Source organism: Schistocerca americana, chromosome 2 (genome assembly GCF_021461395.2).
Source record: "Schistocerca americana isolate TAMUIC-IGC-003095 chromosome 2, iqSchAmer2.1, whole genome shotgun sequence".
Classification (NCBI taxonomy): Eukaryota; Metazoa; Arthropoda; class Insecta; order Orthoptera; family Acrididae; genus Schistocerca; species Schistocerca americana.
Window position 1 is genome coordinate 643,794,281 of NC_060120.1, and position 15,597 is coordinate 643,809,877.

The window sequence follows — 15,597 nt, forward strand, 5'->3', positions numbered from 1 at the left end:
TAGCGTCGCTGTGACGGTTAATGAAATCGGCAATAGCGTCATCGTAGTCGTTGCGGAATTTTGCTAAGAGTTCATCGAGAGATTCAGTAACTGGTTTGAAAGTTTCTCGCAGTGTCTGCTCCCGCTTCAAATGCCCTAACCTCAGCAACCGTAACTTCTCGCGAACGGCCTTCCGTGCCTCAATGACTTTATGCTTAGTCGACCTCTCGGTTTATACTAATCGGACTTCTGTGTAACGTGAGGTTTTATATATCCGCTCTTCTTCTCCTTATGCTGCTCCCCCTTCTCGGTAACAGCTATTTTCTCATTAGTTAAGTTAGCTATTTTCTTTTTCAATTGCGTTAACCCGTTCGTATAATGTCCCGTTCTCAACGATAGCTATCCTCCCTTCAGTTAAACCGTTTACTTCCTTCTCGATTGCACTAACCTGATCATTCAGTGTATTTTTCAGTCTCAGAAGTGTTTGACAATACGTCTCTAATCCCTTGCGTACACCTCCAACTTTATGTTCGAGAGTTTGAATTTTCGCGTCCACGTACAAGCGAATGTTATGTCTATATACACCCACCCTATCAAAGTGAGTTCCCGGCATGCGTGCGAATTTATCCATGATGAAGTGTATACTGATGTACTCGCCTCTTTGCATATATATATATATATATATATATATATATATATATATATATATATATATATACTCCTGGAAGTTCCGTCTGTACCTGCCATCATTCAGTTTCCTTGTTTTATCAGTAACGAGAAACCCATACTGTGATTGATTCCAGCTATCTGCACATGTCTTTACAAAATCATTCAACGACGTGTCGGTTCCTACATGAACCTGGTAAATATGTTTTAAATTCAGACTGTCCTGTTTGAATGCTATAATTATGTTTGCATTATTCCTCACCAGCTGTTTTGGGATTATGGAATATGTCTGACTCAGATAAAATACATCAACGGCCATATGGATAACGAAACAGAAATATCGCCTAGTTTGATCTTGGTTTTCCACAGCAACATTATCAAATATGAACACTGTGTTTGGCTTTACTTTCTACGGTGGAGCGATATCGCTGCTCTCACTGAATGTCCTGTCTCTCACACCATCTACACCCTGGAGAATCTCCTGTAATAGTTGGTATTTGGGCTGGAACAGTGTTTTTGAAAACACACATACATGCTGAAAGCGAACTCCATCCGGACATGTTATCAGTGACATGAGAACATTTGTCTTGCCGCAGTTGAATGGACCTACAATTATTGCAGGAATGTTGTCGGGAAGGATTATACCATTCTTCTTCGTACGGTCTTCTTGCTCACCATCGCAAAATGGTTCAAATGGCTCTGAGCACTATGGCACTTCTGAGGTCATCAGTCCCCTAGAACTTAGAACTACTTAAACCTAACTAACCTAAGGACATCACACACATCCACGCTCGAGGCAGGATTCGAACCTGCGACCGTAGCGGTCGTGTGGTTCGAGACTGTAGCGCCTAGAACCGCTCTGCCACTTGCGGCCGGCTCACCATCGCAGCTCCAGTCGCTTATAACGATGTCCTGTTGCTCCACCCACACTGCCATTACACCTACTACGTCAGGTACTGGCGTGCAATGGGTTTTTATAGAAAATAATGCCCTTTCCATGATACTGAGCATTTAAGGTACCGGCGTGCAATGGGCCTTTACGGAAATTTAGTTAAATGACATAATTTTCGGCTGTTCCATGTTTCCAGTGAAAATACCGGGGCAGTAGCTTTAGTACTCGCAATATAATAAGAGATAAGAAATAAAACAAACACATACATGGTTATATGCATTTTTTTATTCAGTAATCGTACACAGGATGCACTACATCAACTGATTCTTTCTTTATCTTAACGCCAGTACATAATATGAAAATAAAGCCTTCTTGTAAGCACATAATTCAGCATGTATTTCTCCCAAATTCATTGGCAGTACATTAGTTTTTGCCGGCACCATACTGACCCAGCGTTCGAAGTGGTCTATATGCACATTGTTCATACTTAGATACTCTGCAATGTCTCTATACACAGCTTTAACACAAGGCAGCCATCTGTTCAGTCTTTCCAATACAGTGGATAGCACCATCTGTAGATCGAAAAAATTTTTAACGGTGGAGTACTGTAGATAAACGGACGTGTCACCTGATTTCACAGAGTGCAGAGTCATTTTACACTGTTCTAATGGATAGAGGTAGAGCAGCACAGTAAATGTCCGGAGGAGGACGGCTCGGGTGATATTCGGCGGTCAACTGCTGCATGATATACGCTTTTGCACGACAGAGCTCATCCCATTCCACTTCCGTAAACGGCACGTAAATAGTTTTAGCTGCGTTCTCGATCTCTATCATAATACGCCACACTCTGTCTGTGGCTGCTTCTATACCAATATGTAAACGTTTCGAACCACTAGCGGTTAAATTGTACACTGAAAAGAAGAGTAGTGGTGCACAGGACTTGTATCTTCTCATCCACTACATCCTCACTCTGTCCATGCAGTATCACTGGAATACTCTGCGATGGTGCGTATGATGGAGGCCAGTACTGACCTGCGTCATGCTGATTAGGGCCTCCGGTGCACTTCAGCGAGTCAGGGGCCGACTGGGTGTCTTCAACCGACAATAACAGCTGATTGTCCTGCTCCATCAAGCTGACCAGGTGCGCGACAGGATCCCAGGATGCTGCCGCTGCTGCGGGTCCCGACGGGCTGAGACACGTCGCTGTTACAGACACCGACAGGCTGGAGGACGTCGCATCCGCTGATGAGTAAAGAAGAAAAACTGTTACAAGCCATGATAGAAGCACAAAGACCCTCACACGGCAGTAAACACAGACTTTAAGCAGGGGTTACTTACTCTTCCGCGGCTTCTTCGTATTCCGTTGCTGCTGCGGCTGGACGGCACTGGACGATCTCGACTGGCGCTTCATTCTGGGTGATTGACGGCAACTGAGGCTGCAGAGCTGCTGGGCCTGCCTTATATTCCCGTTGTGTAATCGGACGCTGCGTTCGTATTGGGTACTACCAATTTCAAGTGTCTATGGCCATTTAATTGGGTTGGGGGGGGGGGGGGGCGGGGGTACACTTGGGCTTTCCGCTCAGGAAGACCAGGGTTCGAGTCCTGGAAAGGGAACCGCCATTTTTAAAAATTCGAAATTCCCGCCAGGAGGGTAGGTTGGGGGAGGGGGCGTGGAAGGGGTCGGGGATGAGGGGGCTGGGGCAAACGTGCAGTTGAGAAAACACGTGACGTCATCCTGGGGCTGGGGTGAGTGTGGTCGGGGTGGGGGTGATTTCTTGGCGAGGAAGTAGATCGTCGATTTCGCTCAAGAGCCCATAGTTCAAGATCGCTACCTTCTCTGGTTTCGGCTTCGCTTCCAGTGGCAGATGCCGGTGCCTTCTCCAACACACATTCAGGCATCTCATTAGATGCCTCCCTAACATAGTCCAAGCGGCCATAAAGGCGAAGCGTTCATACACATTGTATCAGTATCCACTAATAAATGTCAGGATACTTCTGATCAGGTAGTGTACGCTCTAGTGTCTTGCTACAGACGGACATAATTGTGTGCAGATCCAAATTCCAGGATATTGTTCTGGGTGAGTAAGTAAAACCTGTGAGTAGAGCGAGAGTTGTTGGAGGCGGCGGAACTCACGGTGAGCAGTCCCTGGAGAGCCCTGAGAGCCACCAGGGCGCGGTAGTCGACGCCGGCAGCCAGCGGGGCGAGCGCCGCCAGCAGGCACGCGGACAGGTTGCTCAGGCCGAAGATCAGCTTGGGGCCCACGCGGCGAGCCAGCATGCCGCCCGGCACCTGCAACACGGACTCGAACCTCCGCCGGGACCAGCTGCTCAGTCCATGACTGTAGCGCCTTATACCGCTCGGCTATTCCCGCGCGACAATGTCAGCACTATCAGCTGCATTTGTCAGTGCACTAATGCTGCAGCAGTTATTTCAATGCCTGTACCTCCCCCAATAACTTCAGAAACGGCGATCGTTGTCACCATTGCAGAGCTCCCAGCCCCTCAAAAGCTTCAGCTTGGGGCGCCGACTAATGCTGCACTGACACAGCTGTGACTCTGAATCTTATATCGGGCTGAAAATTAAAGGCCAAGCTTCCATCACTGATGAAGTCAGGAAACTAACAGTCTGATTTTGATGTCACTCTCTCTGACATCTCCCATAATTATTCGGTAGAGCTAATGGACCTTGATGTCAGACTCAGGAAATCATCTCCCCCCAAGACTCAACCTCACCCTCTATGGGCTCACATCCACTGTGGAAAGACAGGATGCTGTTCAGCCATCTGGCAGAGTTTGAACACCATGACAGCACCCAGGAAGAGTGGACCACTGATGCTACTGACTTATCCATCACAATGCCTTCAGGTCATCTTAGGGCGCAACCTGTACCTTGGTAGTCTGATGAGTGGCGTTCAGAAATCCGGGACAGGAATGTTGCTACAACTACTGCCAGTGCTTACAGTGCAGGGGCGGCATGGGGCGCGAACTGGCGCCCTTCCAGGCGCAGAGCTGTCTGCGGGCACTCAACGAGCTGCCCTGGCCGGACGGCTGGAGTTGCTATGGCTCACACAACGACGGCGGTCGGTCGCTTCCCTACGGCGCACTACGTGGGGACCACGAGTTGCGGTTGAGAGAGAAATCAGCCGTGTTCCGGGCCACGGGCACAGTTAACGCACGCGTCCGTAGCTCGTGGTCGTGCGGTAGCGCTCTCGCTTCCCGCGCCCGGGTTCCCGGGTTCGATTCCCGGCGGTGTCAGGGATTTTCTCTGCCTCGTGATGACTGGGTGTTGTGTGGTGTCCTTAGGTTAGTTAGGTTTAAGTAGTTCTAAGTTCTAGGGGACTGATGACCATGGATGTTAAGTCCCATAGTGCTCAGAGCCATTTGAACCATTTTTAGTTAACGCACGCGGCGGCCACATAACCGCCGCGCGAGTAGGGTCGCTACGTCCACAAGGCTGGGCAACAGGGCACCGACGCTGCAGATCCCGGCATTGGCGTGGGTCACGTGACCCACGCACGCTGCACTGTGCCGTCGCCGAGTTTAGCGCGGGGCCGGCTGTTTACTTTCGATGTAATAAAGACAATGACACACTTGCCTTTATTTCGCTGCACTCTTCGACGTGAGTCATCCCTCTCTCTCAAACCATGCCTTTCAGTCGTTCTGACATATTACAACCCCTGAACTCGGCGGCTGTAACGTTACTATGACGTAGTTACCATCGCTGAGAAATAGCTCAACATGGCGTCGTTGTCCTCTTTCCAATTGCATTCAGAGAAATCATACATGAGATGCATACAGGCGAACTGTTCATCTGTAAACCCATGTATATTGCTCTGTAAGAATGTTAACGTAAAACTAACACTGCCACGAAAAACACAACCCGCTGCAGAACCGCCCAGTACTGAACGCGAGCCGCGCGGGATTAGGCGAGCGGTCTAAAGCGCTGCAGTCATGGACTGTGCGGCTGGTCCCGGCGGAGGTTCGAGTCCTCCCTCGGGCATGGGTGTGTGTGTTTGTCCTTAGGATAGTTTAGGTTAAGTAGTGTGTAAGCTTAGGGACTGATAACCTTAGCAGTTAAGTCCCATAAGATTTCACACAGATTTGAACATTTTTATTGGATGCGAGCTTGAGGTCAAGAGTAAACTGGACATTAATGTTGACAGTAGCAAGAACCATGAGTGTATGGCGAAGGTTTTTTTTTTTATTTTAAAAAAAAAAACCCTTCATTAACACAATACAGTGCAATATAATGGCGAAGGCTTGTTTCCATATAAGGCACACAACGCATATCGTCGACATTTTCAGTGTGCAGACATTTTCAGTGCAACACAGATGCAAAGACAAATCGCGGTAAGAAATCGTACGAAATACAATTGCTCTATAACGAGGTACCTGAGACCATAGGTCTCATACCAAAATACTGCGGTACTATGGCGTAAGCGAAAGAAAGAAAGATTGAAGGATGTCCTACATAACCTAACTTATTATGTGAGCGCTGACAACATGATGCGGTAGCTGAGATGAGCACAGTACGGTATGAAATTCCTACGTACTGAAATCAGAAAATTTAAAGATGTAATACGGGGTCAGAGAGTACTTGCATGTGTTCCTGAGAAAACTCACTCCAAGCGAATTCACAAAGCATTAACAGTGATTACTGACCTACCCCATCTGCGACATGTGCTATGGGAAACATTTAGGGTCACTGTGCGGGAAAACAACTGTGCCCACCGTTCTTCGAAGAAATCTTTTGTCTTGCTCGCCTGAAGAGCTCGAGGAATTTTCTACATTTTGATTTGCCTGAAGGAGGGCCATTATATTGGGCACCAAATGCTAACTGGCGCAGTGATTGATGGTCATATTGTAGTCAACACGGAGGAGTCTAGATTACATGTTGTGTCCCATGGCGACTATAGTTCCACATGTGCCATTTGTCCACCTTGCTGCTCAACAATATAGACAGACACATTACAATGAACGCAATAGTATCAATCATACTTGCAGCCACCACTGTAAGACAGGATGAGGTAGAACTAGTCTGTAAACACTATGTTTTGCTGCCCAGAACGGCAATGACTATATTACTCTCTCCATCACCACCTGATGTATTCATGGCGTCTGTAATCTGGCAGCTGAGGAAAGGAAAGCATGCCACGAGTCCACAGCACAGCACGGGTCATCGAACTTAAGGAGATAGGCTCACATTCGTTGCAGTGTCCCATTGCAGAGTCAGCACGCTATGTAGGACTGTAGTGTCTGTTACGGCTATGTGGGCAAGAAGCCGATCATCCTGTGCTGTGCTCACATTTCGTGATCCAATGCCTGCTTGTTGCTGCCTATGACCATCCTGCATCTTTTGGGTCCACATATACATCACCATCGTAGCACCATACTTCGTACGATCTGAAGTGGTACTATATGAGACAACCATTCGCACATTATGCCTAGCTGAACTCACATGTGGAAACTACGTTCACGATATACTACTTGCACGAAACTGTTGTGAAGACGTTTAAGAAACCATGTACAATATTAATGGCTCTGTAGATTTAAAGTTTACACCGTCAATTGAATAAATGTAATTTCTTGAAAATGGTTTAAATGGTTCTGAGCACTATGGGACTTAACATCTGTGGTCATCAGTCCCCTAGAAATGTGGCATTGTCCAAATAACACACAACATCAATCCTACTTACTTAACATAGCATGGTAAATATTTTTTATAAACATATCTTATCAAAAATTTCCAAAAACTTTTCACTTTCAAAGGTTTGTACGAGTCATTAACTACATATCTGTTATAACTTGCTGTAGCAAAGACAAGAAAAGAAACTAGTTGAATGCCAGCTACCCCTTTGGTATGCCGTCCTTTCAGCGGGGTTCGTGCCGTCCATACTACTATCACTCTAATTCATAATTCACTTGGCCAACACTTATAAAAGTTAAGGAAGAAATTCACAACTTATTGCTACAGCAAAGACAAGAAAACAACTAGGTGAATGCCAGCTACCCCTTTGGTATGCCGTCCTTTCAGCGGGGTTCGTGCCGTCCATACCACTACCACACTAACTTATAACTCCCTTCCCAACGCATATAAAAGTTAAGGAAGAAATAAAATCACAACGTATTTAAATCTTTAACACAAGCAAATTGAAATTGAGACAAAATATGACATTTATACATTGAATTCCAGCTACCCCTTTGGTATGCCGTCCTTTCAGCGGGGTTTGTTCCGTCCATACTACTATCACTCTAATTTATAACTCACTTGGCCAACACTTATAAAAGTTAAGGAAGAAATTCACAACTTATTGCTACAGCAAACACAAAACAACAAACTAGGTGAATGCCAGCTACCCCTTTGGTATGCCGTCCTTTCAGCAGGGTTTGTGCCGTCCATACTACTATCACTCTAATTTATAACTCACTTGGCCAACACTTATAAAAGTTAAGGAAGAAATTCACAACTTATTGCTACAGCAAACACAAAACAACAAACTAGGTGAATGCCAGCTACCCCTTTGGTATGCCGTCCTTTCAGCAGGGTTTGTGCCGTCCATACTACTATCACTCTAATTTATAACTCACTTGCCCAACACTTCTAAAAATTAAGGAAGAAATTCACAACTTGTTCATTACAGATTCCATAAATTTAAATGCTACATTGTACTGCTAAGCATGTCTTACATAATTATTTGCAACACTGCAACTAATGTGGTCACCCAATGAAAAATTTTAAACTACTGATCATTTCATTTTGCCAAACCTTACTGCCATATGTGAATTGTTATCAAGAAAGCTTAGATGAGAGGTACAATATTTCCTGTTATATTCACATTAATTCAAATCCACTATATGGATATTTGCCATTCATTACTCAGTGCCAGAATCCTGCTTCTAAAGCTTGACCTACATATAACCATAATTGACTCTGATAGCTAATTGGATACATGAATTACTAATTATTCATTAGTTACACTTTGTTTTATCAGCATACTTCCGATAAACATGTATACCTACAAATAACTTGCAAACAGATGTTGCTCATGTGCTAAATGACATACTTCAATATTTCAACATCTCATACTCCATACTCTTCATTACACATAACTTAACACCAACTTCAACTGCAAATACATATATATCTTCAACCTATATCAATCCTCCATATACTTCAATACTTCAAATATCTCATACTCAATACACATCATTACGACATAACTTCCTCAACTTAACAGCAACTTCAACTGCATATATATCTTCAACCTACATCAACTCTCCATATTCGCTGCAATAACCACATAAAAATACTACTTCAGGCTCCTTAGCCTCTCCATTCATCATATTTCACATAATTTATTCGAACAACTATCTCCTTGTGTATTTGTTTCTTTATATGTTCATCTACTTACAAGCTGATACATTACTTCAATTTTCTTACCACAGTTGACCTTTTCATGTCTCATAAAATAACTCTATAAGATTACACAAAATCTTGTTTGACCAATTAGCTTCCCACGACATTTTGTATACATTAGCTTTCTTATCTGGTTCTCATTTTATTATTTCTGGCACTATTCATTTTGTAATGTACTCACACTAAACTGAGCTTTATTAAGTTATTGATTCTCTGACATCTCACACTCTACATCAACAGCAACTACTACAAATTTACTACATGGTTCCTGACTGAATTACTTGGATGACCACTACCAATCCTAACTACTACTCACTAACTCTCTTAACCTAAGGATAGAGAAAGATGGTAGAGGAGTGACACTTGAAATTAGAAATAAAGTCTCACCCAGCTGGGAGTGTACCAGTCGCCGCTTGGTATACCAGCAAAAGAGTTACTAGCTCCCTACACCTTAACTACTTCTCCATATATGAGTGAACTATAAATTTGCTACAAGATTCCTAACTATCATTTGAACAACCACTACCTATTCTAACTACTACACAGTAACTTTCTTAACCTAAGGATAGAGAAAGATGGTAGAGGAGTGACACTTGAAGTTAGAAGTAAAGTCTCACCCAGCTGGGAGTGTACCAGTCGCCACTTGGTATACCAGCAAAAGAGTTGCTACACCTTAACTACCTAATCACTTCACATATTAATTTTCACCCACACAGTTTATGTAAAATGTTTTAAACAAGATAAATCATACCACTCATAAAATCTATAAATGTAAAATCCCTCAAAACAATAAGCATATCTGTATAATTACCATTTAGACAGCGCAGTATGCATAAATAAGTATGTTATATTTCAGAGTATGTTTCGCAAATTTTTCGGAAATTACTGCAAATGGGCACTTTTCCTAACACGCAATTCAGTTTACAAATGTTTATTTACCGCGAAAACTGCACATTGCAATTTAATGTTATGTCAACCAGTCGTCTCCACTCACCAACCAACGTTACCACGAGTCGCGATGTTTAGACGTTTGAAGTGGGCGTGGCGCTGTACTGCCGCTGGAACCGCGTGAAGTCGCGCTGCTCGCTGTGGCTGGACGTTGTAGTTCTCCGTCGGCCGCTCCGTGGCGCTGCAGGCGGGCGTAGTTTGTAGTTCGGCTGCTAGATGTCGGGACGGCGCTCGGTGTAGTGCGTTTGTGCTTGAACTACTCTTTGCATGGGTAGTTGGGATGATGTGTGAAATCACCTCGCAGATCGAAACTCTTTGGCACAACTGCTACATGGGTCTGTGTGACGTCACTCAACAATTGCGTCGCCACACGAATTGTCCACATAACAGTTTATGGGTCCACAAGAAGCTGTCCGATTTTCACTATTCAAAAGTCAATTTCAGTCAAAATATTACCACTAAACACTTCTTTAAAAGCTTTCGTGACGAATTCTTGGCCCGTTTGTCATGATAATGTTCACACGTGTCTTTCTCTAGTGTTCACTTTTCACAGTTTTTCGTGCGGATTTACCCATTTGCACATTATAACACAGTTTTCATCTAATATGGCAAGAAAAAAGTTTAGTCACAATCGTAAGATATTATTACTTCGTATTGTTCAAAAATGCACTGATTCTTGTCGCGATATTAAAGTTTATGCTATGTCCCGATCCAACATTGGAAAATTTTTTCTCACGTTAAATAAGATAGTATTACCTATTGTTATTTGCGATTCGTCCGAAAATTGCACTTGTCCTTTCACGGTAAGCCAAGGGTGTAACACTCCGGTTTATTTTACTTTACTTATCCCGCTCGATCGGGATCTGATAGCAGCCCAAATAGATAATAATTAATGTGACCGTGTACCTAATGGGGCTGGCAATCGGATTGGACTGCTATGGAGTTGTTACATTCCATCTTTGTCCTTCTCGAACGCTGTAATAATAAAATGTCTGGTGGCAAGAAGAACAAGAACACAGCTTCATTAATCAACGACCTATATTCATCACAAAAACACAAAGTGAAGAGACAGCCACTGCCTTCGTCGTACAAAATTAATAACGGCTAATCTCAGCACAGGCCTCCTTGTTATTCATTATCGTCACACGCAAATTTTAATCACTGTATCCAACACTGCAATCCAAATAATGCTGGCGCGGTAGACGCGAAAATACAAATATCGGCACTGAAATATCACTGAATCACACTAGTAATTGTACGTGTTCACTTTCCCGTATATTTCTAACACAAAAGGGGTTAAACCGCGGCGATGGCCACCCCCTTTGTCGGTACGGCCTTGCATTACGGCCACCGGCCGCCCCACGGCCCGGCCCGCAGCCTGGGTCCCACTCTACTGTCGCAACACTCGCTCTCGCTCTCGCAACCCGACACACACACACTATCGATTGTTTGTCCTGTCGACCTGTGCTGTCGCAAAACTTATAGTAAGGGCCTACGGACCCCTTACAAATGGCATGTCTCATGTTTCATTTATGACTGATTTAAATTCGTAACAGTCTGACTTCTATTCCCAATAATTAATAAATATTTAATGCTTGTAATGAGTAACTTCAGTGATTGCGAGGATTAAGCCATTTATTTTTATATTAATCCCTCCTCTTTTGTGCTGGCCATTTTGCGTGTGATGTTTTCTGCAGTTTGGCTAGAGCCATGTTTAGCCAGGGTAGACAGAGAGGCACAGGGCAGTTACTCTGAGTACGTTCTCCCCCCTCGTCACCTGGAGTTTTGGCTTACCTTCCACAGGTGAAAGCGAGGGGATGAGACGAAGCATCCACTCACAGAAGGTATGGCCCAAGCACTGTTTAGCTCAGGCGCTTGGGAGTAGCGGTCTGGCAATTTTTCTCATAATGCGCCCTGCACAATATGGGATCCAGGCTTGTATCACAAAGAAAAATATACTGAGACATGATAAGCACCTGTACTTGTACCAAATCATGCCACTCGGGGGGGGGGGGGGGTACTTGGTCCTCAGAGACTGAGAATACATACTCTTACTTCGGCAGCAGATGAGGGGAAATGATATTATCGCTGTCAGGAACTGATACGTTGCAGACTGTAGCGGATTACGGCGTTCGCAACTTTCTACACTACTGTAAGCAGAATATGGTGAGAAACTGCACCTTAGCTTAGCAGGATATGTGACTTACCGAGCGTTGGTAGAGTCACATGGGCTCTGCGAATCTTATACCCTTCTCAAGCGACTGAGGGCTCGATCACGACTCTATCAGTGATGTTATTTGCATGTCGTAGTTGTCTACCCTTCGGGCACAATCAGGCAGTTGCCGTCTGTACTCCGCGGATTTGTCTTTCCAGAACTCATTTGTAAGGTGCGGGCTTTCCCTCCATTTACCTAAACCACATGGTCTTTGCCAGGTCATTTAAACATTATATTAGAATCATTCTATGTTAGTGATTGTGAATTTTCATGTTCTCAACATTTTTCCCAGATCAAATAGACCCTTTGATTAACTTTTGCTCATGTTGGTAGAGAACATCATAATAACTAGGGTTTCAATTGGACCAATGTTTCATTTCGTAGTTAAAAGATCCACTTGTTTATTATCTTCTGTGAGGTGTGTCAGCCCTTTCCTATTATTAATCCACTGCGGTACCTTTCTATTAAATCATCTGATCCCATGGGAAGCGATCTGATTATCAGTCAGTCAAATCGATGCGCGTCATTTCGACATCCAGAGGGGTAGAGAGGGAGGGGGAATATGTTAAAAGCTCAGTTTACCCCTCGCACAGTGTACCGGAGAAAGCAGCTTGGCCACAGCGTATGGTATGGTGGGTAGTGAGTGGTGCAGCGTTCTCACCTGAGTGGACCAGTGCAGCCAGAAGAAGCCTCCCAGCACCAGGGCCTGCTGGTGCTCGTCCCAGTCGTAGCGGCCATCCTGTAACAACACCGTAACTCTTACGGATCTGGCAGTTCAAGCCCGTCCAGGCTGCCGAGGGGGAAGATGGCGGGATGAAGTAGGTGGCTGGCAGGCGCGATTTACTAGTAGAGGCAGCATACACTGATCAGCCGGAACTTTCTAACTACGGACCTCCAAACCCGTCCGCGAGATATCAGCGTCATCTGGCGAGGAGTGACTGCTACTTAGACACGCGCTCGCTGCACGTAGTGTCAGTGAGCATGCTGTGTACAAGGGTAATCCCAAAAGTAAGGTCTCCTACTTTTTAATAAGTACATAGATCTGTTTATTTCTGCAATGGTTTACATCAGTTTACATCTTGAACATTTAGCTATTTTTGGACATAATCACCATTTCTGTCGATGCATTTTTGTAGACGCTGAGCCAGTTTTCGTATGCCCATGTCATACCAGCTCGCCGCCATGCTGTTCAGAAAGTTATGAACTGGCGTGATTCTTGCTTGGTCTCAGGTGTAAAGTGGTTTGCCCAGGTTTCGTCACCCGTGGCAATTGAGCCCAGAAAGTTGTCCTGTTCGGCTGCATGGCAGTGAAGAAATGCGCGGGAATCATCAACTCGTTGCCGCTGTGCTTCGGGAAACCTCAGGAACCAACATGCAGAGATCATCCAGAGTTATCCGCCGCTCTTCACGCAAGCTTTGCTGAACCTTCAACACTGTCTCCTCAGAAACTGACGGTCTCCCGCTCCTTTGTTCGTCGTGGATTTCGGTCCGACCAGCTGCAAACTGTCTACACCACTTACGAACATTTTTGACATCCATGTATGGCTCATCACACACTTCCGTCAATGGCGATGGATTTCAATCAGCGCAGTGCCCTTTGCGTTCAAAAACCGAATAACTGCGCGCAATTCGCACGTGGCGGTAACATCCAACGGGAACTCCATTCTCAATGGCTGCCAAGCCAAGACTGAGCGCCTCAGCGCGGCGTGCGCATGTTTACACATAGCGCGTGAAGCACTCTTCATAACAGTGTGACCAACTGCCACACAAACAGAGTTCTGTACTTATAAAAAATCGGAGACCTTAGTTTTGGGATTACCCTCGCAGAATGGGGAAGGAGCGCGAATTATCTGAGTTTGACCGAGGGCAGATTGTGATGGCCCATAGGCTCGCCACGAGCATGTCTGAAAATGCACGTCTTGTCGAGTGTTCGAGGAGTGGTGTGGTGAGTGTCTTCGACAGGTGGCGAAACCAAGGTGAAACCACATCCAGACGTCGTGGGGTTGGGCAGCGACTCCTCATTACAGATTTCGGACGATGTAGGCTCGGCAGACTGGTAAAAGAGGACTGGCGGCGAACTGTGTCGGAACTGACATCAGACTTTAATGCTGGACAGAGCACAAGTGTATTTGAAGACACAGTGCACCGAACAATCATAAAGATGGGCCTCCGCAGCCGACGGCCCATGCATTTGCCAGTGTTACCACCACGGCATCGGCTACTACGACTGAACTAGCCCGTGACCGTCGGCATTGGTCGTCGGCCCAGTGGCAATGCATGATCTGACGAATCCCATACCATCATGCCGATGGGAGGGCGCGAATCCGCCATCTTCCAGGGGAACAACTCTTTGACACCTGTGCTGCAGGAGTGAGACAAGCTGGTGGCGGCTCCATTACGCTTCTAGGAACATGCACGTGGGCATCCATGGGTCCAGTGGAGCTCGTGCAAGGCACCATGACCGCCAAGGAATATCGTACACTGGTTGCAGACAATGTACACCCATTCATGACGATCGTGTTTCCCAACGGTAGTGGCATTTTTCAAAAACATAATGCGCCAAGTCACAAGGCAAGAGTGTGATAGAGTGGTTCGAAGAACGCAATGGCGAGTTCCAATTGATGTGCTGGCACCCCAATTCGCCAGATTTGAATCCGATCGAACACATCTGGGGTGTGATTGGACGTGACGTCAGAGCTCATCGCCCCCTCCCCTGAATTTACGGGAGTTGGGTGACTTCTGTGTGCTGATGTGGTCCCACCTCCCTCCAGTGACCTAGCAATGCCTTATTGCTTCCATATCACTACGAGTCGCCTCTGTTATCCGTGCCAAAAGTGGACACACCGCATATTAGGTAGGTGGTCATAATGTTCTGGCTGATCTGTGTAAATTAAATCAAAATAACTCCGTGCTTGTTACATTGACACGGTTTAGACTGGCGCACTCCAGAAAAGCCGTCGTAATACGAATGTTTTTTAGAAATTGCTTATTTTAGGCACAATCACACAAAATTTCAACATTAAATCACTGGTTTCGGCCGTCATCAGCTATCCTCACATCAGTAGTTCATTTCCAAGCACTTTGACGAAATAACAGTTTCAGTAAAATCCTGCGACTGCGTCGTATGTGATAATACTACCAACGCTTCGGCTGCTACTGCAGGGTGTCTTCACCAGGGCGACTACCAATGTTTATCAAACTAAGCAAGTTCCACAACCTTTTGTAAATTGGACCTTTATCTAACTGATAGTTTAACAGCGCCACTTAACTTTATCTACACTGGTTTATTTAAATTAGTAAATTAGTAATTGCAAAGACAACAGTAATCAGGGAAATATAAAAGTATTGACACAAAAGCTGCATATTTTTGAACACAATAGTGCCTCACATAAATTTAGTTAAACAACGCCACTTAACTTTATCTACACTGGCATATTTAAACTAGTAAACCAGTAATTACAAAGTCAGCAATTATCGGGAT

The 15,597-nt window shown here is 45.0% G+C and overlaps 1 protein-coding gene across 1 annotated transcript in view; it reads right to left on the reverse strand.

The window, feature by feature from the left end:
• The window catches only part of LOC124594265 (vesicular glutamate transporter 2-like), a 169,934-nt gene that overhangs the window by 130,625 nt on the left and 23,712 nt on the right, over positions 1-15,597 (reverse strand). The window contains exons 2-3 of the mRNA XM_047132628.1: positions 12,779-12,856; positions 3,672-3,827 (exon numbers count right to left, since the gene is read on the reverse strand). Of these exons, the coding sequence (XP_046988584.1) occupies positions 3,672-3,827; positions 12,779-12,856 (234 nt within the window). The remainder of the gene's footprint in view (positions 1-3,671; positions 3,828-12,778; positions 12,857-15,597) is intronic.